Raw genomic sequence first — 23,303 nt, forward strand, 5'->3', positions numbered from 1 at the left:
TTCTCATTGTGGCCTACTTGCGGGGCATACGCGCTGATAACATTGAGAACCAAGTCCTCAACTACCAGCTTGACCAGGATAATCCGGTCCCCACGTCTCTTGACGTCTACCACTCCATACTTGAGGCTCTTGTTGATCAAGATGCCTACGCCATTTCTGTTTGCAGCTGTCCTTGTGTACCACAGCTTGAAGCCGGTATCCTCCACCTCCTTCGCCTTTTGTCCTCTCCATTTGGTTTCTTGGACGCAAACCTCTCCTCACCGCTGCATCAACTAGCTCCCGAAGCTTCCCTGTCAGAGACCCTACGTTCCAGCTACCTAAGCGAATCCTCCTAGGCTCGGCTAGCTTCCTTACCCTTCGCACTCATCGAGTCAAATGCGAAGACCCTTGCCCATTTTCCACTACATCCGGGCGCCGATGTAGCGCGCCACTAAGGATGCGACGACCCGATCCTCGCTCACTTGCCACCGTATCCGGATCAAGATACAGCGCGCCACCTTGGGGGTGACGGCCCGGCCCTTGCCCATTTTCCACCACACCCGGGTTCCGATGTAGCGCGTCGCTGAGAGGGTTACGCCCCAACGAAAATCTTTTGGGTTTCATCTCCATAAGAGTGGCTGAGTTTTTACGTTGGCTCGCCAAGCCTATCACAACCCTCCTCCTTTACCCGGGCTTGGGACCGGCTATGTTGAGACAACATAGGCGGAGTTAGACATCAGATTATATGTGGATGATAAATCATTGTGAAATTGAAATGTATTTTGCATAATTTGTTGTTAAACATAAAAAAGGCTCTAATTGCTCATATTGTACATATGCATGTGAGAGGTAATCTCAGAATCCATTCCATTCCAACTCTCCAACCAAACGTTGAAATATAACCATTCCATTCCACATTTTATCCCCAAACAAACTCAGGAATGGAACCAACCCATTCTGGTGGAATGGAACCATGACATTCCATTCCACTTCGTTCTCAAACCAAACACACCCTTGAGCACAGCCCATATAGTTAATCATATTTGGAACCATTTAATGTGAGATCCATGCCATCCTATCTTTCATTCTGTATGAAATTGGCGACAAGTTACTTACCCATTTTGTTCTCTTTGTAACCTTTCATTAGGAGTTCTCTCTGATTAACATTTTTTGTTTTTGTTCATTTGATCTCTGTTTGCGTTTTGGTTGCTCAAGTAATTAAAATCATATTGTTTGTTCATTTCTTTTTGTAGAAATGTTTGGAAGGATGCTTATGAGTTGCTAATAAAAATAATGCCTACTGCAGATTAATGACCGTTATGAGTTCCCACTACAACTCGATCTTGATAAGGATGATGGAAAATATCTTACTCCAGATGCAGATAGAAGTATTAGGAACCTTTACACTCTTCACAGGTAATAGGTTTTGTCTGACATTTTGGTACACGTTGTGTTGTTCAGTCATTTCTTTGAATGATTTATTATACTAAAGGGAACATCCATGAACAATAATCTTTGATGTATGTAGAAACTATTAATTCCAATAAACAAATCACTATTTTGTGCAGAACAGTTTGAAATGGTACTTTGGAAATTTACCTGTTACTTCTGTAGTTTACTTTCATAGTCACAGTTCCATACGAGTTTAAATGTTACTGCAATAAGTCTCAGATAGATGTGATCTGTATTTTGTTGGTGCTAATGTTGGTCACATGCTTTTATTCAGTGTTCTTGTTCATAGTGGAGGAGTACATGGTGGTCACTACTACGCTTTCATACGGCCTACACTCTCAGACCAGTGGTGAGTTTTATCTTTGGAGTTATCTGTCCTTGCATCTCAGTACTTGTACCTTAGGAAAAGACTATTTTGGGTACTGTTTATTTTTGTTCCTGCTGTTACACATCACCAAATAGTGTGAAGCAGCACAAGGTTGTGGAGGAGCAACTCCACCTTGCTGCTACAAAGTGTACATCACAAGTGTGGAAGGAACTACTTGAACAAGTTGCACTAGATATCGCTCTAGAGGCGGAAATAGGCCAATGTGGTAGCAGGAGTTCAATCCAAAACCCCTAGAGCACAAGATCTAGTCCAAGATTTTAGATAAGAACACCAAATTCTATTATAGGTAGTGGGGTGCATAGCCTGGTTACAAACTAGAGGTGAAGACCTCTTTTTTTGTTGGGCTTTGGGAAGCCTTCACATCTGACCTACTTATAGCTAGAACACTCTAGAAAACATTACTTAAGATTCAACATTCTACTCGTAGGAATTGACAGACTGAAGAGAAGCAACAGATGCTTTATAGGCTGGAGATAATGCTTCATAGAAATATAGTTTCCAACATCAATGACATCGAACCCATACCTTTTCTCTGGTATCTCTGCCGTTGCTCGAGTAGTTCTCCTCAGCAATTTGCCCATCAGTTGACCCTTCTGTAGCTCCTGACCCTTCAGCCTGATCCCCATCAGAGGAGGTGAAAATTACATCAGCACTATCCTGTTGTTCCGTCAGTGGTTGATCTAGTTGTCCTGAGCTGCTCCTCTTGCTCTGCTGTCCACCTCGGCACACTGGCAGGCGCGCTACCAATTTGAGTCGGTGCACCAACCTGCACATCACCAGTGTAGGACTGTAGGTCGAGGCTTGTGTCACATGAGCCAAATGAGTTAATGTACTACTGCTCTCCCCCTCTTGACCAATTTCACCAACTCGAGGAAGAAAAAGAAAGGATAGACACAGGAGAAATTCAGTCCATTTCATTTGCTCCAGGAACAACTTCAGTACATGACACTCAGTTTAACAGTATGGTCTAACCACCCTTATCATTGATGAATAGGACCCGCTTGGCAGCTCCCTGATCCCGCTCGTCATTTCTTTCTTCTCTATGGGTTTGAGATGGGTATACAGTGTACAGTGTTTGAATTAGCTTCTGTGCACACTTCCTATGGGTATACAGTGTTCGAATTAGTTTCTGTGCACATTTCCTATTTTGGCTGAGTATTCAAATTAGCTTCTGCTCACATTTCGTATTTTGGCTGCATCGGCATCTTGTATTTAGTGCAACTGAAGGATGGCTTCTGACAGAGTTACTTGCATGCAGTCTGCTTGCACCGTAACGTGTTCAACGAGCTGTGACACCAAACCACTTTGTGTTCCTTTGCGTACCATTATGTTTCCTCTCTGATTGCTGTACACCTGAAAGCAGTTCAGCAAATGTTGTGTGTTGATTTTTTCTTTCTTTCTGTTTTTTTCAGGTATAAATTTGATGATGAGCGAGTAACAAAAGAAGATACTAAAAAAGCGCTTGAAGAGCAGTACGGGGGCGAGGAAGAGGTAAGTTTTTTTTTATCAACAGTTCATCCAGTATATGACCTGTTGGTTCTAGGGATTTCGCTCATCTTTTATGTGTAATATGGAACCTTCGTCTCTCTTTTGTCTTCTTTTGGAGGGAACAGTTGCCTCAAGTTAACCCTGGTTTCAATAACACCCCATTTAAGTTCACAAAGTATTCAAATGCCTACATGCTTGTATATATTCGTGAGAGTGACAAGGAGAAAATAATGTGTAATGTTGATGAGAAGGACATTGCTGAGCATTTGAGGGTGAGTCATTATATTCTCCTCTCTTTCTAGTCAGTATGGTGTACTCCTTTTGTAATAGTGAGTCAGTTCAATTGTTCTTTTGCAGATAAGGTTGAAGAAAGAACAACAAGAGAAAGAACACAAGAAAAAGGAAAAAGCTGAAGCTCACCTCTACACCATCATAAAGGTCTTGTTAATTGCTAGTGTCAGTCATACCAGTTAGCTCTACTGGTGCACTCCTTTTAATATTTCTCTATTTGGAATAAATCAACCTTAGGTTGCTCGAGATGAAGATTTGAAGGAGCAGATTGGGAAGAATATATATTTTGATCTGGTGGACCACGAAAAAGTCCGTAATTTTCGTATACAGAAACAATTACCCTTTAATTCATTCAAGGTAATATTTCTAAAGCATAGCTCTATTTTCTACCACAAGGTTTATTTTTTTTTTGAGAACATGCAAACCATTGCATGTATGTGCATTAGATAGAAAGAAAAGGTCTTACAACAGTCATGTGGTCTACCACAAGGTTTCATCGCTAAGATTTACACGCGTACTTTTAACATAAGCTCAAGCCCTTGCAAAAACGATCTTTCGGTGAGTGCTCATGATTACGCGCTTGTTGTCCACCTTCCGTCTCGTGGTCGGACTCCACTTCTATATGTCGACTACATGATCATCACTAGCGATGACTCTTGAGTACATTGCCTTTGTGAAGGCTCGTCTTAGTGAGCAATTTCTTAGGTCTGATCTCGATCCTCTTGGCTGCTTTCTTGGGATTGAGGTTTCTTCTATCTCTGATGGCTCCTTGATCTCCCAAGAGAAGTATACCCATGAATCCATGATCTTCTTGCTCGTGCTTCTCTTATTGATGAGCGCATTGTTGAGACCCTGATGTAGATGAACGCCCACCTCCGTGCTTCTTACGGTGAGCCTATATCTGAACCGACGCGCTACCGTGATCTTGTTGGGAGTCTTGTCTATCTAGTTGTGACTCATCCCGAGATTTCCTACGCCGTTCACATTACGCGTCAGTTCGTCTCTGCTCCCACTTCGGTCCACTACAATCACCTCCTTCGTGTTCTACGATATCTTTGTGGGACTCTCTCGCCGTCTCTTCTTCCCATGCTCTAGTTCGTTCTGTCTTCAGACCTATTCGGATGCTACTTGGGCTAGTGATCCTTCAGATTGTCTGTCCCTTTTTACTTTGTGTTTTTCTTGGAGTTTCTCTCATTTCCTGGAAGACGAAGAAACATACTGGAGCCTGTTCGAGTTCAGAGGCTGAGTTGTGGTACTCTCTCGCCGCCTCTTATGACTTGGCTACGGTGGTTGCTTGAGGGTTTTGGTGTTTCTATCACCACACCTGCTCCTCTCTTGTTTGACAGTACATGTGCTATCAGTATTGTGTGTGACCCAGTGAAGCATGAGCTCACCAAGCATATTGGTGTTGATGCTTCCTTTGTGCGCATGATCAGGTGATTGCTCTTCAGCATGTGCCTTTCGAGTTATAGTTGGTGGATTTCTTCACTAAGGCACAAACTAGAGCACAACACGCCTTTTTGTCTCTCCAAACATACTGTTGTTGACCCACCATGAGTTTAGGGCGGGGGGTTCCTGTATATGTATATATACTGCCTATGGCCCCATGGGAATACAAGTTGCTATTTCTCTAACATAATCTACATTAATTTAATCAGTTACGTTTTTGGTTCATTTGGATCTCTTTTTTTCTTTTGCCAAATGTGCTGTTTGATAGGAGGAAGTTGCAAAGGAATATGGCATTCCGGTACAGTCTCAGCGCTTCTGGTTGTGGGCTAAGAGGCAAAATCATACATACCGGCCCAATCGTCCGCTGGCCCCTCATGAAGAAGCACAATCAGTGAGTGATAAACTGTTTTGAAAGATTGAACTTGTAACATTTCAATTATTTTGATGGGTGGAAAACTGTTTGTTTGGTGTTATTTGCTCGATATTTCCTTTTTCATTCTTTCTGGTCTCTTGCCGTCATGTCAATGCAAAATGGTTAATCTGATAGTTCTGTTAGTTGCGAGCACACATAAGTTGCAATTGGATGGTAAGTTGGTAACTTAAATGGAAAGTTGTACCCTTCTTACTGTAAGGGCTGTTTGTGGTCATCTCTCAAGTAAGTATATTGTGGTGCATTGGTGTATTTGGTCTCATAATCCATCAATTCAGTTGAATTGCTAAAATGAGGTGTCAGTGCAGTAAATCACTATGACTTTTTGAGGTATGATTTATTGCTCCTATGTTTGTTGCTCTTTGTATGTTCTTTCATCACAATTCATACCTATACTAGAGCAGTTTGTATGGCCTTCAGGTCTATTTAGGTTGAAGATGGTGGATAATGCCTTGGCCTTTTTACTTTCCGTTCTATTTTATTTGTGTTGTGATTACAATATAGTATCTCATTACTTGTCACGTGCTGCACAGGTGGGGCAACTTAGGGAGGTATCAAACAAGGCACACAATGCTGAGCTGAAGCTATTTCTTGAAGTAGAGCTAGGATTGGTATCGTATAAATCAGTTTCAGTTTATTGTTTCTTTTGTGTACATATTTTGCCTATTTTATCGTTAAATTAGAGATGCCTGACCATGTCTTATTGTTACCTGTGTAGGATTTGCGCCCAATTCGTCCTCCCGAGAAGAGCAAGGAAGATATTTTACTTTTCTTCAAGCTTTATAATCCTGAAAAGGAAGAGCTTCGGTATATCTCCTCTCAAGGATCAACTTCTATTTTTGATACAAAAGACTCAGACACTGACATCATTTTGTTATACAGTTTTGTTGGTAGGCTTTTTGTTAAGGCTTTGGGAAAGCCATCTGATATCCTGACAAAACTTAATGAAATGGCTGGATTTTCCCCAAATGAAGAAATCGAACTTTATGAGGTGAGTGCAATATTCAGTTATGTACAACTATGTTTTATTTCTCTTGCTATGTATGCATTCTTGTACTCATTTCGTTGTGGTTAATTGCTAAATTGTACCTTGGATGGAAGTCAATGATCTTGTGGCATACATGCATATACCTATAGTAATTATCTTCCCTATATGAATATTCTGAGCTTTTTGTCATTGTTATGCTGCAGGAAATTAAGTTCGAGCCTAATGTGATGTGTGAACATATTGACAAGAAACTTAGTTTCCGATCTAGCCAGGTTTGGGAAAAAAAACTCGTTTTCAGATACAAATTTCTTTCAGGTCTGCAGTTATAAAAGATAAACATTGGTTCCTCCACTTACTCTTTCTTGTGTTAGCTTGAAGATGGGGACATAATCAGTTTCCAAAAGCCATCTATACCAGGTGGCGATACTCAAGTGCGCTATAAAGATGTTCCTTCTTTCTTGGAGTATGTTCATAATAGGCAGGTATACTCAGATACAAGTGTAGTATTTTCAACTTGACTCATTTGCTTTGCGCCAGTCTACTCTACCGCACCAAGTGTTGTGTTTTCAACTTGACTCATTTGTTTTGCGCCACTCTATTCTACCATTACGTACTTAAGTACTTATAATCTTCTTGTAAATCTGGTATGATGTTCTTCTCTATGTAGCCGTTTACTTAGTTGGGCAAGAGTTGGGTGTTCATGGTAAGCTTGAATCTCCAAGTCGAAGTACCAAAACAGTTTCAGAACAGAGCTTTTAGAGAATCTATAGACCTTAGGGTGTTTTCATGACACTATATCCCTTACAATAATTTCTTAGATTTTTGCTATATTACGATATATCCATTTTCTGTAATAATATGATGGTATATCCATTAGGTGTGCACTTGTACATAAACAGAAGTGCCGTGTGTTCATACTAAATATGGGCATGGGCCGCCCAGCCCGACGACCCGGCCTGGGCCTAGGCTGGGTTGAGTTGGGGTTGACACCCGAGCTAGGCTCAGTCCTCAATCTGCAGCCTGAAAGACAATTTGGGCCGGGCACAGGCTCAGATTTTCAGCCCAGAATAAACCCGACCTGGCCTGAACTACCTCAGATCTAGATCCGGCCTAGTCCCCAGCTGCCATATAAATCTCCCTCTGTCGCATCACCCCCCCCCCCCCCCCCCCCCCCCCCCCCCCCCCACCCCCATAACCCTAGCCTCCACACCAGATCTGGAGTTCTGGACCACCTCTCCCCCAAACTACCCCAAACTACCGAGCACAATGTTCTCCCTCCCCACACAACCAACCTTGCAGCGGCGTCCCCCTCTGTCACCTTGGCGGTCCTCCTCACCACCTCAACCAGACAAATAGTGGTGGTCGACCTCTTGGCGCTGGGGACACAGGAAAGCCGACGAAGTTGTGCCTCAACCGGAGGGCGGCGGCGGTCGCCATCCTCCCCACCACTCCTGCTAGCCTCACATGCATTGCTGCACAGAGTGCGTTGCCATCCTCCCCACGTGCTCCTACCACTAGCCGATGCTTCCATGAGCAATGGCTTCTCCCATTGGCCTCTGTTGAGTATATGAGCAATTTTCCATTAAGTTTTCCAGAAATGCGGTAGATAAATCATGATTGTTTGGCATGAGAAACAATAAAAATAATGTGGTTATTATATTATTATCTCTCTATGCGCCAGGGGAAATAAACATTGCTGGTGTGCCAGTGTACTAAGTACACAAATAAATATAGGGAAACATGCACTTTATTGATCTCTCATTGGAGAAACAAAATTACAACACCCCTTTACATATGCGCACTCCGTGGCCATCTAGCGCGGCCGAGATGACTTGGGCGATTGTGAAGTTCTGGTTCACGGGGGCTTGGAGAGCAAACGATTAATTACGCCCGCGAGTCAAAGTCGCGGACCACCTCCGATTAAGCTGCTACAATGGTGGTCGTCTTCAAGTCTTGTCTTCTCCAAGTGCTCGGTGTAGAGGATGGTGATGATGTGGTGGACTAGAAGGGTGGAGTGGTGCATCCGTCACTCCGACGATGCTTAGCAGTATCCCTCCGGCTTTGTGGATGTTCGATGATGAAGTTGTCTCTAGCTCAAACAGATGGGCGGCCTTCGCCTTATCGGTGCTCGGCCTAGTGGTGCCCGCCTCGTAGGCTTCGAATATGGTGGCTTGCCTTTGCCGTGTCGGTGCCCGGCAAGATATGGATTACTTCATTGGAAAAAGACATGTTGGTGAAGTGGCTTCACCTCGTCTGAGCTTGGTCGATGTTGGGGATGTGTTGATGTAGAAGCTGAAGTAGACTTGAGCCTCGCCGTGTGGCGACGTTGCTTGATGATAGACGACAATGCAAGCTTGACAATGTAGACCTCGGGGCGTTGGAATTAGGCAAATGACCTCTGCCTGGTGTAGACGGTTGACGTAGAAGAATGGTGGTGTACGGGTGCAGTCGTCCGCGCGGGCGATAAGTCTGTGAATATGACGACATCATGTCGAAGTAGGTGTCTGGCGCGCGCCAATGTAGATGATGTCCTCACTAGATGAAGATTTGACGTAGATGAATGACGCCATGCCAATGTAGACAATGTCCCTGCCAAATGAGGAGTTGATGTAGAAAGATGTCAATTGGTCAGTGTAGACTGATGGTAGTGTGACGATGTCCATGTCAGGTGCGAAGTAGATGAAGATGGCAACACCATGTCGATATAGTCACCTTCGTCGAGCTGAAGGTTGATGACGACGGCACCGACGCGGTTCCGTGCGATGAGCTAACTAGCTCCTGGGTCGGTGAAGATAGGTGTTGATATGTCGAGCGTCACGGTTGGTGATGGCGTTGGCTCATGTGGCAGCTCGGTCGACGACGACATGGTAAAGTCAATATGCAGGCAACATCTTGTACCTGAAAGTATATATGTGCATGTAGTGGAAGAAACATGGTGTAACGAAGCCACGTTCTAGTGCCATCCCCTTGGTGTACTTTGCTGCCTTGTCCTCTCTCGCTTGGCGCATCGCCTCCGCACTTGTGTTGACATAGAAGTAGCATGTTGGTTTAGATGGGAGAAGGCACTGCTGGTCTGCTCGTGGATGTACGTCTGGGCATGGGTGAGAGAAGGCATGCACCGTTGGTCTGTTCCTGGTGCGCATCCGTTAAGGCGGCCATACATCCGTTATGGACGCATGTGCCTGGAGGCAGCGAATGCTTGTATCCAAGGCGAACGACAGTGGCGCCATACCTGTTATGGATGTATGGCTGCCTTAACGGATGCACGCCAAGGATGTATGGTCACCTTAACGGATGCGCGCAAGGAATAGATCGACGGGCAGGCCGCACACGAGAAGCTCCTCTATCTTCGGCTGTTAGGGCCGCGACGAGGCTGGATCGCTCGCCGGCAGCACCGTCGTATGATACATATTTGGCGATGTAGTCTGAGGGCAGAGCTAGCAGTCTGCGGCACATGGGCCAGCTCTTATAATCCCACCATCGTCTCCGTTGCTATTCCCATCGTTTGCTCGCTGGATGTGTTGAAATGAGAGAGATAGTATGGGAGAAATAGAGAGAGAGGATTAATTAGGCAGGCATTCCATTGAAAAAGATGGACGCTGTGTGTGACTTCATTCTTCTCCTTGTTGAGGTAGATGGTGGTGGAGCCTTGACACCGGCCTCCTCCTCCCGGCGCGTGTGCAGCTACGCTTGTTCACCTGATGGATGCTTGTGCTGCTTCACCGGCTGGATGTAATCCCTAGTCGCTGGCGCGTTGTCCGCGGCCACCTTGGACGCGCGCGGACGCTCGCTCAGTCTTCAATTTGTTGGGGCATGCTCTGTGTCGCTGCTCTCGGCTGTATGTGTACGCCTCCCGGCTGTGTGCGTATGCCCTTCCTTGGATGCATGCTTTTCAATTTGTTGGGGCATGCTCTGTGTCGCTGCTCTCAGCTGTATGTGTACGCCTCCCGGCTGTGTGTTTATGCCCCTCCTTGGATGCATGCTTCACTGTCCAGCTAATGGGCTTCGCATCCCTAATCTGCCTAATGAAGAAGGTAAAGAGAACAGTAGAGATATTAATCAATGTGCATGGTTCCTGCATCGACTCGGCCTTGATGCAAGTCTTGACGTCGCTGCCACTGAGGGTCTCATTGACGCCGTGGAGATGGCACCGGGGCTTCTTTTCTGAACGTTTGTTCTTCGGCCGTGTGTGCCATGCCGCAGCCTCCTCTTTGTGTTGTCCCGGCGGTGCCATACAACCATGGATTGGCTTTTGGTTCGGGCACGTGTGCCATGCCGATGTCAGTGCGTCGTCCACGGCTGCTGTGTTCCTTAGCTGCCTCTGTATGCTGCGTGCTCACTGATGGAAAAAGGCACCGTGGGCCTGTTTCAAGCCACATGCTCGTCGCCGTATGGCGTCATTTGCTGCCCCGTGGCTGCATTGTGTGCGAGTGCACCGAGTGCTAGGGCCTTTTCCGCAGGCTCCTCCCCCCTCTCCTCCCTCCGTGTATCTCTTATCCTCCCCCGCTAATCGTTCTGCTCTAGTATTTATAGGCAGATGGTAGGGCACAGGTGAGACCTCATGGTTGCAGATAAGATAAGTACGTACTTGTGAGGGTCATCGTTATCTCTTCCTGCTTATCCGGCTGGTCATTAAGTTGTGATGCGCATGTACGCAACTAAGCATGCGGTGCACCACAACTCCTGATCGGTTGGGCATGCACGAATACGTGGTCATTTGCCTCTGTACCACTTGGCCATTTGGTATATACGTATATACCAGTACTACTTCACATGTATATCTGGCCATGGTGTGCCATGCATGTATACTGATGTGTAGAAACACCACACATTCACGAATGTGATGGATGCCGTAAACAAGTGTGTTGAACTTGATGCACTTTATTTATTTATTCTTATTTGCACGTAATATGTACAAAATCTCGTTGAACAATGATGAACCATATTAATCACGATCAATATCTCATCGAACAATGACGAACATATTAAACATAATGATCGAATGAACAGAAGTACTACGCATGGTAGACATTTGATAAAAGTAACATGTCCAGATCAATTGTAGTGCCAATAGTCCAAACATAATCCCTAACAAAAGGGATAAGAACATATACAGTGAAATGGAAGAAGAGTCGTTCATATCAGTAGTTATGTCGTCTTGACGTCGGGGAAGTAGTTGTTGGGGAAGAACTTGGGTGCAGCCACGTTGAAGAAGAATCCAGCAGTCGCGCAAGAGCGCTCCTCGAAAACTTGATCGCCTCTCTCCCGTGCAGGATCACAAGAGTTGTGGTTTCAGAGGCCTGCACTTCACGGTGCACGCCATGAAGCGGAGTGAGAAAGTCGCAGGCGCAAGGTTTTGGAACTACTCCCTCCGTTTCCAAATATAAGACCTTTTAGATATTCCAATGTGGACTACATACGGATGTATACAGTCGTATTTTAGAGTATAGATTCACTCATTTTGCTCCGTATTTAGTCCATATTGGAATACCTAAAAGGTCTTATATGTAGGAACGGAGGGAGTAGGAGGCATAGGTGTGGTGTCAAATGGCTGCATCTACATTAGAGGAGCGAGCTCTTGTAGAAAAAAGTGAAATGGCTCCACCAGGGAGACAAAGAAAACAAAAACTGATCCACTACAGGGAGAGGAACAGTCCACGTTAGTTTGGATTTCCACTAGTAAAAAAACATTTCAACTTATTTCCTACATGACAAAAATAAGGCAGCACGTACATGTGGCATAGGTCCTAGTGTGGCTTAGCTTAATCACGAAACGCGACGCGTGTGCGAGGCCAGGCGGGCGGCAGAGGAGAGCGCGTGTGTGCCCTCTTCTGAAGCTCTTTTTTTTTTAACACAGTACAGACGCAAGCGCTCATATACACGCGCATACACTCACCCCTATGAACGCACGCACGCGCACCCTACCCCTATGAGCACCTCCGAAATACTGAGCCGGCATATCATCTTGAAATTTACGAAGTCACGGTAGGCACCTCGTCGTCGACAGGTACGTCTCCTCCCACTGAATGCGCATCGCCGGAAATCCTGAAATAAATCCAGGAATAAATGCGAGCACCAGGATTTGAACCCTGGTGGGCTGGGGATACCAGTCCCTCTAACCATCCAACCACGGGTTGGTTCGCCTCTTCTGAAGCTCTTAGTGGTGTGTGAAGGAACCAACCTTATATGTTGGTCCAACACATGCTGCACAACCGGGGTGGGACTAAACTTTCCACATTGTCATGCATGAATGGGCCATGTGGGCTTCTCGGATTTCCTAGGAATATTGGAAATAGTAAAATGGGCTAAAAGCCCAATAATTCCAACAGCCTCTTCTCCCCTGCTGCGGTGTCCTCCCATTGTCAGTTGCTCCCCTGCGCGGCGGTTCGTCTCGCTGGCCATGGTCCGCTGGCTGCTATATCAAGTTGATCCAGAAGAGATTGCCGATTGTACTAGGCCACCATGGTGTATTGCTGGATGTGTATGGCCCTATGGTGTATGGTGCTTGTATGTTTGGAGCTCAAATTGATCTGTACAACTTGTATCCGTGTCGTTGTTTGATGTTCATTTTTTTTGGCCAATTTCAGAGATTATTTTCATAGTATGTACCACCTGGAATTTTTTCTGCTGTCCAAGTAGAGCTCTTGGGCTTTTGGACTGGGTCTTGGGTTTCAGGCTTTTGCTTGGGCGGGGCTTGGGCTTGTACTTACAATATCCGGGCTTTGGGCACCCAGACTTGGTTGTTGAGGGTCAACTTCTGCAAGCCTGGCCTGAAACCCGACCCGGCCCAAAGAATGCCCAGGTTTAGTTGATACCTTATGTTAGTTAGATCGCAGACATGCAATACATAACTTCTTTTTTCTGTTTGCAGCTAAACTTGTTCACTGCTCTTCTTTTTTCCCAGGGTCTTGTTTACTATTACTGAGATAAATATTTGTTTTGAGTACCATAGGTTGTGCACTTCCGGTGTCTGGAGAAACCAAAGGAGGAGGGATTTTGTTTGGAATTGTGAGGGGTCACAAATCATTCCCAATTTTGTACTTACATATTTCTTTTTAGTCAACTTGAAAAGATATAATAGTTTTCTTCACTTAGGTCGAAGCTTCATACTTATGATGATGTTGTTGAGAGAGTTGCACGCCAACTTGGATTGGATGATCCATCAAAAGTTCGGCTTACGTCTCACAATTGCTATTCTCAGCAACCTAAACCACAGCCCATCAGATATCGTGGAGTAGAGCATCTATTGGATATGCTTGTCCATTATAATCAGGTTTAGCTTCATCTTTCTTTTGTTTATTCAGGAAGGCCAGTTTATTATTTAAAAGATGTAACATGACCCGATTTCATACTAATTTTCTGCCTACCTTCCTTTCAGACTTCTGACATACTGTATTATGAAGTCTTGGACATTCCACTGCCAGAATTGCAGTGTTTAAAAACACTTAAAGTTGCATTTCACCATGCAACGAAAGATGAGGTTTGTTTGGCTGCCTGAGTGCTTGGTACATGTTCTTATCTCCATCTTCAGTTGCCGCATCATTAATGCAAATGATCTGCCAGGTTGTAATTCACAGCATCAGGCTTTCGAAAAATAGCACCATCAGTGATGTGATCACTGACTTGAAGACCAAGGTTAGCACTCATCTACCATTTCAGATTATTCAGCCCTTTTTTTCTTCTGTTCGGAGCTGAAGCTAGAATTGGATAGCCTGACTGGATGCAAATGTAACCCATGGCTGGTATCTATTGAGTAGCTACTATAACCCTTTATCTCGTGGTTGTATGCTCAACAGGTTGAACTATCCAATCCTGATGCTGAGCTCCGCTTGCTTGAAGTTTTCTACCACAAGATTTATAAGGTCCGTGCATGTTTATTTGCAAATGGAGATGGTGCACTTTATACACAGTGCTTCTGTACATCCGGGCATACTCTTTCGACGTTCTTTTGGCATCACTGAATAAAATAATCTTACCTCTATCTGCAGATATTTCCACCTCATGAGAAGATAGAGAACATAAATGATCAGTACTGGACACTACGTGCTGAGGAGGTTCGTGGCATTATCTCTGTTTTGTTTGATGATGTTGACCTGTTGACATACTAGTTATGTTGCACACGTTTTTTTTATGTCATTTGTCTTGCACTACATTGTTTCTACTGAAACAGATTCCAGAGGAGGAGAAGAATCTCACTGCACAGGATCGGTTGATTCACGTCTATCATTTCATGAAAGATCCTAATCAGAACCAGGTACCACACTTTCCATATTTCTACCTTAAAAGATATTAGTCTATGGTGTGTTGCATGGAGTAGCTACCGATATGCTGGACCAATATAAGCTGAGATCGTTATCATGGCCAACAGCAGATTCAGAATTTTGGAGATCCCTTTTTGCTGGTCATCCGTGAAGGTGAGACTGCTGCAGAGGTAATGGACCGTGTGCAGAAAAAACTCCGAGTTCCCAATGAAGAATTCGCCAAGGTAATCCATACTTACATATCCTAATAATCTGTTTGGAATGAACTATTCTGCCTGCATGTATTGCTTTGGTATAGATAGAGGAGGTTTGTTGGATTTAGTATGTCTGTTGCTCCAGTTCTGCATACCCAAAATTTCCAGACGTTTCTGGTATTTCCAACCCATGTCTGTTGAGGATATGAGCGTGGAGTTGAAGTGTCAAAAACTCAAATACTTACCTACACCCCCAATCAAGATCCTTAATGGTATTTAAATTGAAATAAGTTACTTGTCAGAAAATGTTTGTGTACATCTGTTATCCAGACAATAATCTTCTATGTGTCTTGTACAAAAGTAGGAATACGCCTTTCTCCACTTTACCGTGTGCGATCCATTTCTATCCCTACTATGTTCTCAGGTGGTTATCTTTTGTTGATTCGTGTGTATGGAAGCTGAAGGTATGGTTGGAGATGGGGGTTGGTGGTCAGAACACAAGAGTGTAACGAGGTCCCCCTCGGACGTACGTCAGGGCTCATTCCTGTCCAAAGAGGCACTGAACTATTGGGGCATTTTTTGGTTTATTTATTGGTCGATGCGAAGTTACATACGAGGTCCTTTATTTACAGGACCAGCTATGTACTGGTAAACAGACGGCCACTTCTTTCCTACTATTATGTTATTATCTCACCAATTAATACATTGGACACTTAGCCGAACTAATCAGCCGAACCGACTAAATGCGGGCCATGACTATGACTCTTCAACCACTTCCTTGCCCCATTTTACGGATCATTTATTCATATTTATCTATAATTCTTGGCTTGGGCACTTGGAGAGGGACATTTAAACATATAGACTAGGAACCGGGGAAGGAGAATAAAATACTCAGAAATACGACCACCTAATTTGCACCGATATGGATGCACGTATCGGTGTAGGGCCAATTCGGATATGGGAATACAGTATTTCTGAAAAGCACCCTATGTCAGGGCACATTCCTGTCCAAAGAGGCTCTGAACTATTGGGGCATTTTTTTGGTTTATTTATTGGTCGATGCAAGTTACATACTAGGTCCTTCATTTACAGGGCCAGCTATGTACAAGTAAACAGACTACCACTTCTTTCCTACTATTATATTATTATCTCACCAATTAGCCGAACCGACTAAATGCGGGCCATGACTATTCAACCACTTCCTTGCGCCCCATTTTATGGATTATTTAGGCCAACTCCAACGCACGACCCCAAACGGACGTCCGTTGGGCGGCGTTGGCCGTTTTCATGGATGCGCTGGCCGTGCGCCCAACGCGCGTACACATCTGATCCGCCACGGCCGGCTAGTGCCCGTATGTATACATTTTTTGGTCCCATTTCTTTTATTTCATCAAAGGCATTTTGATACATTGGAGTACATTCACCAATCCTCGACTAGAATAGCAAGACCAAAGAAAACAAGAACTACAATTAGACATTTTAAAAGATATCCAACTTTCATAACTCTCCCACAAGTTGGATTAGTATCTTCTCGATATCTTCATTGTTGATCTGCAGCTTCTTGATCTTGCATACTTTCTTCTTCGATTCTAAAGAAGTAGACATTGCTTCACATCTAGTCTCATCTCTAGCCTCTATCCTCACAACGAGTGCACGAACATCTATCAAATTTCGTCCTATCAATAGATCGATGTATTCTTCTTCCAATGCCAAAACTTGCATCCATCCTACACACAAATTTGAGTATAAGCAAAGAGCTATCGAAAATGCGCCGAACCCGGGAGCACAACCGATGAACAAGCACGTACCCCATCGTTTTTGCACTTGATGAACACCCATCCGGGATGTTCCGGCGTTGTAGATACGCAATGAACGACCTGCCCTGCCATGGGCAGTCGTCGCACTTTATGAGCGGCAAGGGTGAGCCGACGAGTTGCTGGGCCAGCACCGACCCTGGACGACGGCCGGACGTGTCGTTGCCGGTGAACCGCCAACGGGATAGATCCCAGCGGCTAGAGGCGGAGTCAATACCTGCATGCGGTGTGGAGGCGTTGTCATGCGGTCCGGTACCCAATACATGGCAAGGCGCAGCCTCTCGTGGCCGGATGCGCTCAAATCCGACGGCCGGGCTGGATAGCAAGGTGGTCGAGAAAATGGCAGCGGCTATGGTGGGGGGCGGCTGGAGGCGGGAGGGGAATAGAAAAAGGGCCGTCTGTATCGCCGACGGGCGGGCCAGGGGAGGACAAGGGCACGCATCCCGCTCGTCCGCGTGTGTTCGTTTTGATGCAAACGCGGCCCAAATTTGGGTGGGGAACGGGTCAAAAGCGGACGTTTGTCCGTTTGCTCCCGCGCGTTGGGCCTCGTTTTTTGTCCGTTTACCCCCAAACGGTCGCGGCCGGACCATTTGGGGTTGTGCATTGGAGTTGGCCTTGGTCATACTTATCTCTAATTCTTGGCTTGAGCACTTGGAGAGGGACATTTGAACATATAGACTAGGAACGGGGGAAGGAGAATAAAATACTTAGAAATACAACCGCCTAATTTGCACAGATATGGATACATGTATCAATATAGGGCCAATTCAGATATGGGAATACGGTATTTCTAAGTACCAATACGGGGATACGTTTGACTATTTCAAAAAGTAATGGTAAATGTGGGACTCCAGCCCACCACCTGCTGGAGCTGCTTGGTGCCTGCTCCAGTGCACCGCCGCCAGGAGGTAGCTGCCGCTAACAGAGAGGGAGAGGGAGAAAGAGAGAGCTGAGCTGGCTTGCTCTCAGCGAGCTGCTGCAGGTTCCCTGAGCCAACCGCTGTGTCGCCGCCGGCTGTTGCATCTGGTGACGCTGCATGGCCATGCAGTCTAGGTTGGGACCTGGGAGAAAGATTCGAATCGGGTCGGGATGGCTAGCTTATGCTGCCCTTAATGGGCTGGTCGGTTGGAGGTATCCACATGTATCGTGCAAGTATCCTGCACGTATTGAGAATTAAAAATTGTTTTAATGCTATATCAGGGGATACTCAGCCGATACTTATCCAACATGTATAGGGGACGTATCGGTTTCAGATATGTACCGATATGGGTGCGATGCTCCAGTCACGTATCAGTGTTTTTGAGATAACCACTGGATGATCAGCTTTTGAACAAAAAAATTACGACTTGGTCCATGGGTTAAGTTTCTAAGCCGGACCCGGTCATTCCTTTTTTTTTTGAACCGGGCATAACCCCTTTCCATTATAAGCATAAGGGACATAAAACCATCCGTCCACCGACCAAGTTTAAAGGAAACAAAGAAAGGGGAAAGTGAGTTCAACGCATCGCCAGGAAACCCACTGGAAGTGCCCTTCATCGAAACACTTGATATGGGGTGAAAACCCGATGACACCTAACAAGAAACTATCCAAAAGGCAGGGAAAGTTCAAATGAGTCTAGGAGAAGCTCACAAGCGAGCATAGGCTACCAAGGACCCGGTCATTCCTGCCAGGGTTATGCATCCCCGCATCTTCCTCCCATCATGATTGTGCATGGTTCTAGTGAATATAATATTTTCCTCTGCCAACATGCATTTTTGACCCCGATGATTCTTATTGATCAGTGGAAGGTTGCATTCATATCCATGAATCGTCCAGAATACCTCCAGGATATTGATGCTGTGTCTGCACGCTTTCAGGCAAGTAGTTATTTTTAGCATGTAGTCTAAATATGTTCACGTGATGAGGTTTTTCTTCTGATCTTACAGAGGAGAGATGTCTATGGAGCTTGGGAACAATACCTTGGTTTGGAGCATACTGACACAACACCCAAAAGGTCTTACGCAGCTAATCAGGTAGGCAGTGCTGGCTTATTATGCAATACTTAAGAAAAAAGAGTTTTGATGTGTTCTCAAATTTTGTCGGTGAAACATGCATATTTAAACAAAACCAGATTTAGTAAAGATCTAGGCTTATATGCAGTAAATGGTGTTTTTCAGTCTATTCCATTTTGCTATTTTTTCTGAAGTGTTATTGTATTTCGTGTTACACAAGCATCAACGTCAAGGTTACGTTATGTCAAAAACCCCGTCAACGTTACAATTTTAATTAGTATGAAAGCACCTCTTTCTGGTCTAGTATATTCCTTTACCAGTTCGGGCTGGTGGTTGCCACAGTACAGGTCTTGGGTAGGGAGTCACATATAAATGGCCAGTTCCCATCCATTGTGATATTTTAAACATGTACCTTCAGACCTTAGAAAGTTTTTATTGTCCTGACTTCTTACTTCAGCAAACATCTGGCTCTCACCCATAGTTATCCTCAAGGGAAAATAGTTTTCTTGAAGCTGCCTTTATTATTTACTTTTGCAAGAGACCTTAATTGATGGAAAAGTTTCTGATAGCATAAGACTAACCTAGTGCACACATATTACATGAGCTGAAGCACACACTTCAAATTTATTTGTAGAAATAACTTCTGTATTTTAAAAAAGAAATTATGTAACGTCAATATTCAAGGGAGCATGCAGACAAATGCTTTAGCTGGGGGTGATTTTGTCCATGCGTAGAGTTTACACGACTAATTTGTGTGTTATTAGAAGCTAAGGTGACCTACTATGTTGTAAATTCACATGAACTATTGTGCCGACTTGCCCCGTCCTTTAACTGTCCTTTGCTTGGTGACTGCAGAATCGACACACATATGAGAAGCCTGTGAAGATTTACAATTGAGAAACCTTCCATCTGGGCTGCAAGCCTCGGGACAAAGGCCTCATCCGAGAAAGTATGCTAAAGAGGCCAAGTGACCTCAACAGAAGGGAAATGCTGTCAAATATATGGTCATTTGTGTGCCAAGGCCTATATTACTTGCTACTTGTTGACAGTCGGTGCTGTGGTTGGCAGAAGGATATATTCTTTGAGGCTTTCCCTCTTGCCTGCTCCCTGACAACGAAGCAAGCATGCTGATTTCGTTGTCCTGAGTGTGATAGACCCCACTAGGATAGATGTTGCTTCTTTTGTGCAGAGCAGAGCTGGTACATAAGAAAATGATTTTGGTAGGGGCATGTATACATGGTTATAGCCGAGACTGATTGCTTTATTTGCTGCTCCGGCATTGGAACAATGGGGTAGATTGTATAATGGGTTTGTGGCTGGTTCCAGTTTTTGGTGTCCATTGTGAATGTAGGCAGTAACTTCAGCAGAAAGTAGTCTCATGAGTTTCAGCACAGCCGTGTTCTTGGCATTGATTTGATTCTACCTAGGAGATACTGATGACAGTTCTATAGACGCACTAGTTTTCTCCCGCCTTGTAGAATGAGAACCAAGTAATTATTTTGAACCAAGTAAAAGGTCTCTGTTCAATAGTAGGTGAATTCTGACAAACTAAGGTATAATTTCAGTCTTGTGGAGATAATTTGAATATGAGAAATGCTGAAAGTCCATTCTTCTGTTTTTTTTTAATTGTCACCGGGGAAAAGACTCCCCACCAGAATATATTTCAAGAAAAAGTTATGGAACAAATGTAGGTAAGACGGGAGGAGATTATTTGCTGGGTAGGCGACCGGTTCTTACCGTCTATAGGGTGAGCCTGGAGATTATCTGTGTGAGGGGGTTTGGTGAAGAGGCGCGTGCGGTGGCTTTGGGTCATCTAGGTTTTTGTGGGCCTGTGGTGGAGGGGTCCTTGCTGCGTGCTTTGCAAGGTTGAGATGTGACATTGTGTTTTTTTTTTTTTGGAGAAGATTTGACGTTGTGCTTGTGTGTCGTAGGGGTGGTTGGCAGGATGGCCTCACGGATCGACCATGACTACGCTAGTGGCTTTGCTCAACACCGTATTTCCTCTTGGGGGCGTCGTGGAGTTGGACTCGGTCAGAGGGACTCATGCATCATGAAGGTGGTCGGCGACGGCTAGCATGACTTCTTCGTGGGAGCGGGAGCAGAAGAAGCATTGTCCATATGCGAGGTGTGTTAGACAAGTTATGTCGACCAATCTTGAGGGACCAAAGCGACACATGTTTGCTGAAAGTGCTATCAAGCACTTAAAGATAATTTTGGTGTTGATGACACACATGTTGTTGGACTAATACAATTCACAAGTATATCTCAAGTATTAGGTCCATGGTTGATGGTTGATGGATGATCGTCGTCCCCCTAGAAGTTAAGGAGCGAGTTGTGGATCCTCGAAGGCTTAGGGTAGTCTTTTGGCCTATTTGTTTTCCTTGATGGGGATCTTGCATTATTAAGGGGGGCTAGTAGTGAGGTGACAAGTTAAGCTCATTCACATTTCAACCATCCACTCATATGATCACTCATATATCATAGCCACCAAATAAAGAGACATCAAAATAACCAAGCTGAAAAAGGTGCACCACCGAACTGTTTGGTCCAGGTGTCCGACAGTTCAAATTAGCCATGCCAACACGGTGGTTGCCACTTGATCGACCAGATTGTCCCGTGCTTCGGACTAGACTGATCGATGGGGCATCCAACCGCCCGGTCCACTGAGTGGACTATCTGGCTGCTTGCTCATAGAACTGTGTTCTCTCCTAGACAGACCGGACTGTTCGGTCCCCTGGACCAGATTGTCCGACATGTCAAATTCTTCTCCCTTGTTCTAGACAAACCCTATATTCAGTTCTACTACATGACTGTTTCATCTAGGGCTACATGATCTGGCAGACTGTCCGGTAGTGCATTCTTGGGCTGTAACGGTTGGATATGAAGCTCCACCGTATATACTCCAACTCAGTTAGTAATAGGGCTACCCTCTAAGCATACTTCGTCCATAGCCGCCACATTTTCTTCACCTACTCTCCCAAGCCCTATTTCCTTTGATTCTTGGAGAGATTCAAAGGGGAACCACCCATCAAAAGCAAGATCCACTCATTCCCCACGCTTTGACTAGTCACCTTGTGTTTGAGCTTGATTTGGATCCTTGGCACTTGTCTTGTTACTCTTGGAGGTTGGAGACTCCTAGGAGGTAGGAGTTCTTCGGTGAGGGTGACTCCTAGGAGGTAGGAATTCTTCATCTAGTAGTAACAATAACAATGCTAAAACCAATATTGTTGCTTCTAGTAGCTCTCTTGATTCCACTAAAGATTCTCTTAGCCAAGTTACATTTGAGCAAGAAAATAGTTTATTGAAGGGAATTGTAGAGAAAGGTGTTTACAAGAGTCTTGCCAGGAGTAAGCAATTTTAGGAAATTGTACGCAAGCAAGGAAGACACCGGAAGAATCAAGGTATTGGTTTTGAACGAAAGTTCAATGCCAATGGAGTTGAATGGGAAGAAGATCAATATCCCAAGACGAAGTTTGTTCTTCAACAAGAGAAGTATGACCCAACTTCCTTTAAGGGAACACAAGCTCAAGATGATCTTCCACCACAAGACCACAAGCTAAAAGGCAAGGACAAGCTTCAAGAAGAGTTTGACTCATTTGAAGAAGCACCTCAAGCCATGGTCAAGTGGGTTCCCAAGACTTCATCGAGCTCTACATCAAGTTCAACCACAACTCCAAGAATTCCCATCAAGTTGATGTGGGTCCCAAAGAAGAAGAACTAGAGTGTTCTTGAGGGTGACTCCGCCTACAAACTTCACTCACATTCTGTTTGGCAAGGACTTGTGCAAACAACTTCAACATCTTGCACTAGTTCGTGGAGTCACAAACCCTCTTGTTGGTAAGACAAGGACAAGATATTCAATGCATTCATGGACATCATCATATGTGTATTCCACTCTATGTCTATGGATATCCTTGTGGGACTAATCCATGTAGTTACTGAAAGTTCCCAAATCCAAAGGATTGCTCCCAACTCTTGATGATCCTCATCAATATTGAGCATCCACATCTTCAACATCTACATGAAGTCACCATCGACAAAACCCAAGGTTAGTTCATCCCTCTTTGGGGGATATCACATCTAGGGGGAGCTTTGCTCTAAGACTTGTGCTTAAACAATGCGTATGACCTATGATCAAATGTTTTTATCTGGCTCCTAAGTCAATATACTCATATATAGATGACCTAGTCATCGCCCGTTGCTTGATAGTTGCTAGAATTGGTTGTGCATGTTTGGCACATATTTCATTTGCTACCTTATTGTGTGAGCATGTTGGCATGCATGTTTTCTTCATTCGAGGACATCCATTTGTTGTTTTGCTTGTGTTTGTTTTTCTCGCCAAGTGGATGTACAAGATGCCTAAGCACCTTCTCTAGCTATTTATTCTTTCTTGTCTCAAATTCTATTCTTGCTACATTACAAAAATTGAACAAGTCTTTTTCAGACCCTCTGGGTGAGGTGCAGTCGGAGCCACCGATCTGGCAAGGACTGAACTCCAAAACCTTCTGAATGATTTCGGTTGGACCAACTCACTGTCATTCGGTCGTACTGAAACCATTTAGACTGATCTGAGTTTT

The 23,303-nt window shown here is 44.6% G+C and overlaps 1 protein-coding gene across 5 annotated transcripts in view; it reads left to right on the top strand.

Annotated features, from left to right (window-relative positions):
• The window catches only part of LOC125508540 (ubiquitin C-terminal hydrolase 12-like), a 29,229-nt gene extending 9,115 nt beyond the window's left edge, over positions 1–20,114 (top strand). For 2 of the 5 annotated variants that reach the window (XM_048673270.1, XM_048673271.1), the window contains exons 10-32: positions 1,286–1,395; positions 1,706–1,780; positions 3,232–3,310; positions 3,433–3,579; positions 3,665–3,745; positions 3,836–3,955; positions 5,316–5,438; positions 6,011–6,088; positions 6,196–6,284; positions 6,360–6,468; positions 6,669–6,737; positions 6,837–6,947; positions 13,418–13,473; positions 13,561–13,738; positions 13,844–13,945; positions 14,029–14,100; positions 14,262–14,327; positions 14,454–14,519; positions 14,636–14,719; positions 14,834–14,950; positions 18,517–18,591; positions 18,661–18,747; positions 19,582–20,114. In XM_048673270.1, the coding sequence (XP_048529227.1) occupies positions 1,286–1,395; positions 1,706–1,780; positions 3,232–3,310; positions 3,433–3,579; positions 3,665–3,745; positions 3,836–3,955; positions 5,316–5,438; positions 6,011–6,088; positions 6,196–6,284; positions 6,360–6,468; positions 6,669–6,737; positions 6,837–6,947; positions 13,418–13,473; positions 13,561–13,738; positions 13,844–13,945; positions 14,029–14,100; positions 14,262–14,327; positions 14,454–14,519; positions 14,636–14,719; positions 14,834–14,950; positions 18,517–18,591; positions 18,661–18,747; positions 19,582–19,623 (2,136 nt within the window). In that variant the 3' untranslated portion in view covers positions 19,624–20,114. Of the gene's footprint in view, positions 1–1,285; positions 1,396–1,705; positions 1,781–3,231; positions 3,311–3,432; positions 3,580–3,664; positions 3,746–3,835; positions 3,956–5,315; positions 5,439–6,010; positions 6,089–6,195; positions 6,469–6,668; positions 6,738–6,836; positions 6,948–13,417; positions 13,474–13,560; positions 13,739–13,843; positions 13,946–14,028; positions 14,101–14,261; positions 14,328–14,453; positions 14,520–14,635; positions 14,720–14,833; positions 14,951–18,516; positions 18,592–18,660; positions 18,748–19,581 lie in introns of all 5 variants that reach the window. The other 3 variants (XM_048673272.1, XM_048673269.1, XM_048673268.1) reach the window with 3 other exon arrangements.
• Positions 20,115–23,303: the final 3,189 nt, after the last annotated feature.

The sequence above is a fragment of the Triticum urartu genome, chromosome 5, assembly GCF_003073215.2.
Source record: "Triticum urartu cultivar G1812 chromosome 5, Tu2.1, whole genome shotgun sequence".
Lineage (NCBI taxonomy): Eukaryota > Viridiplantae > Streptophyta > Magnoliopsida > Poales > Poaceae > Triticum > Triticum urartu.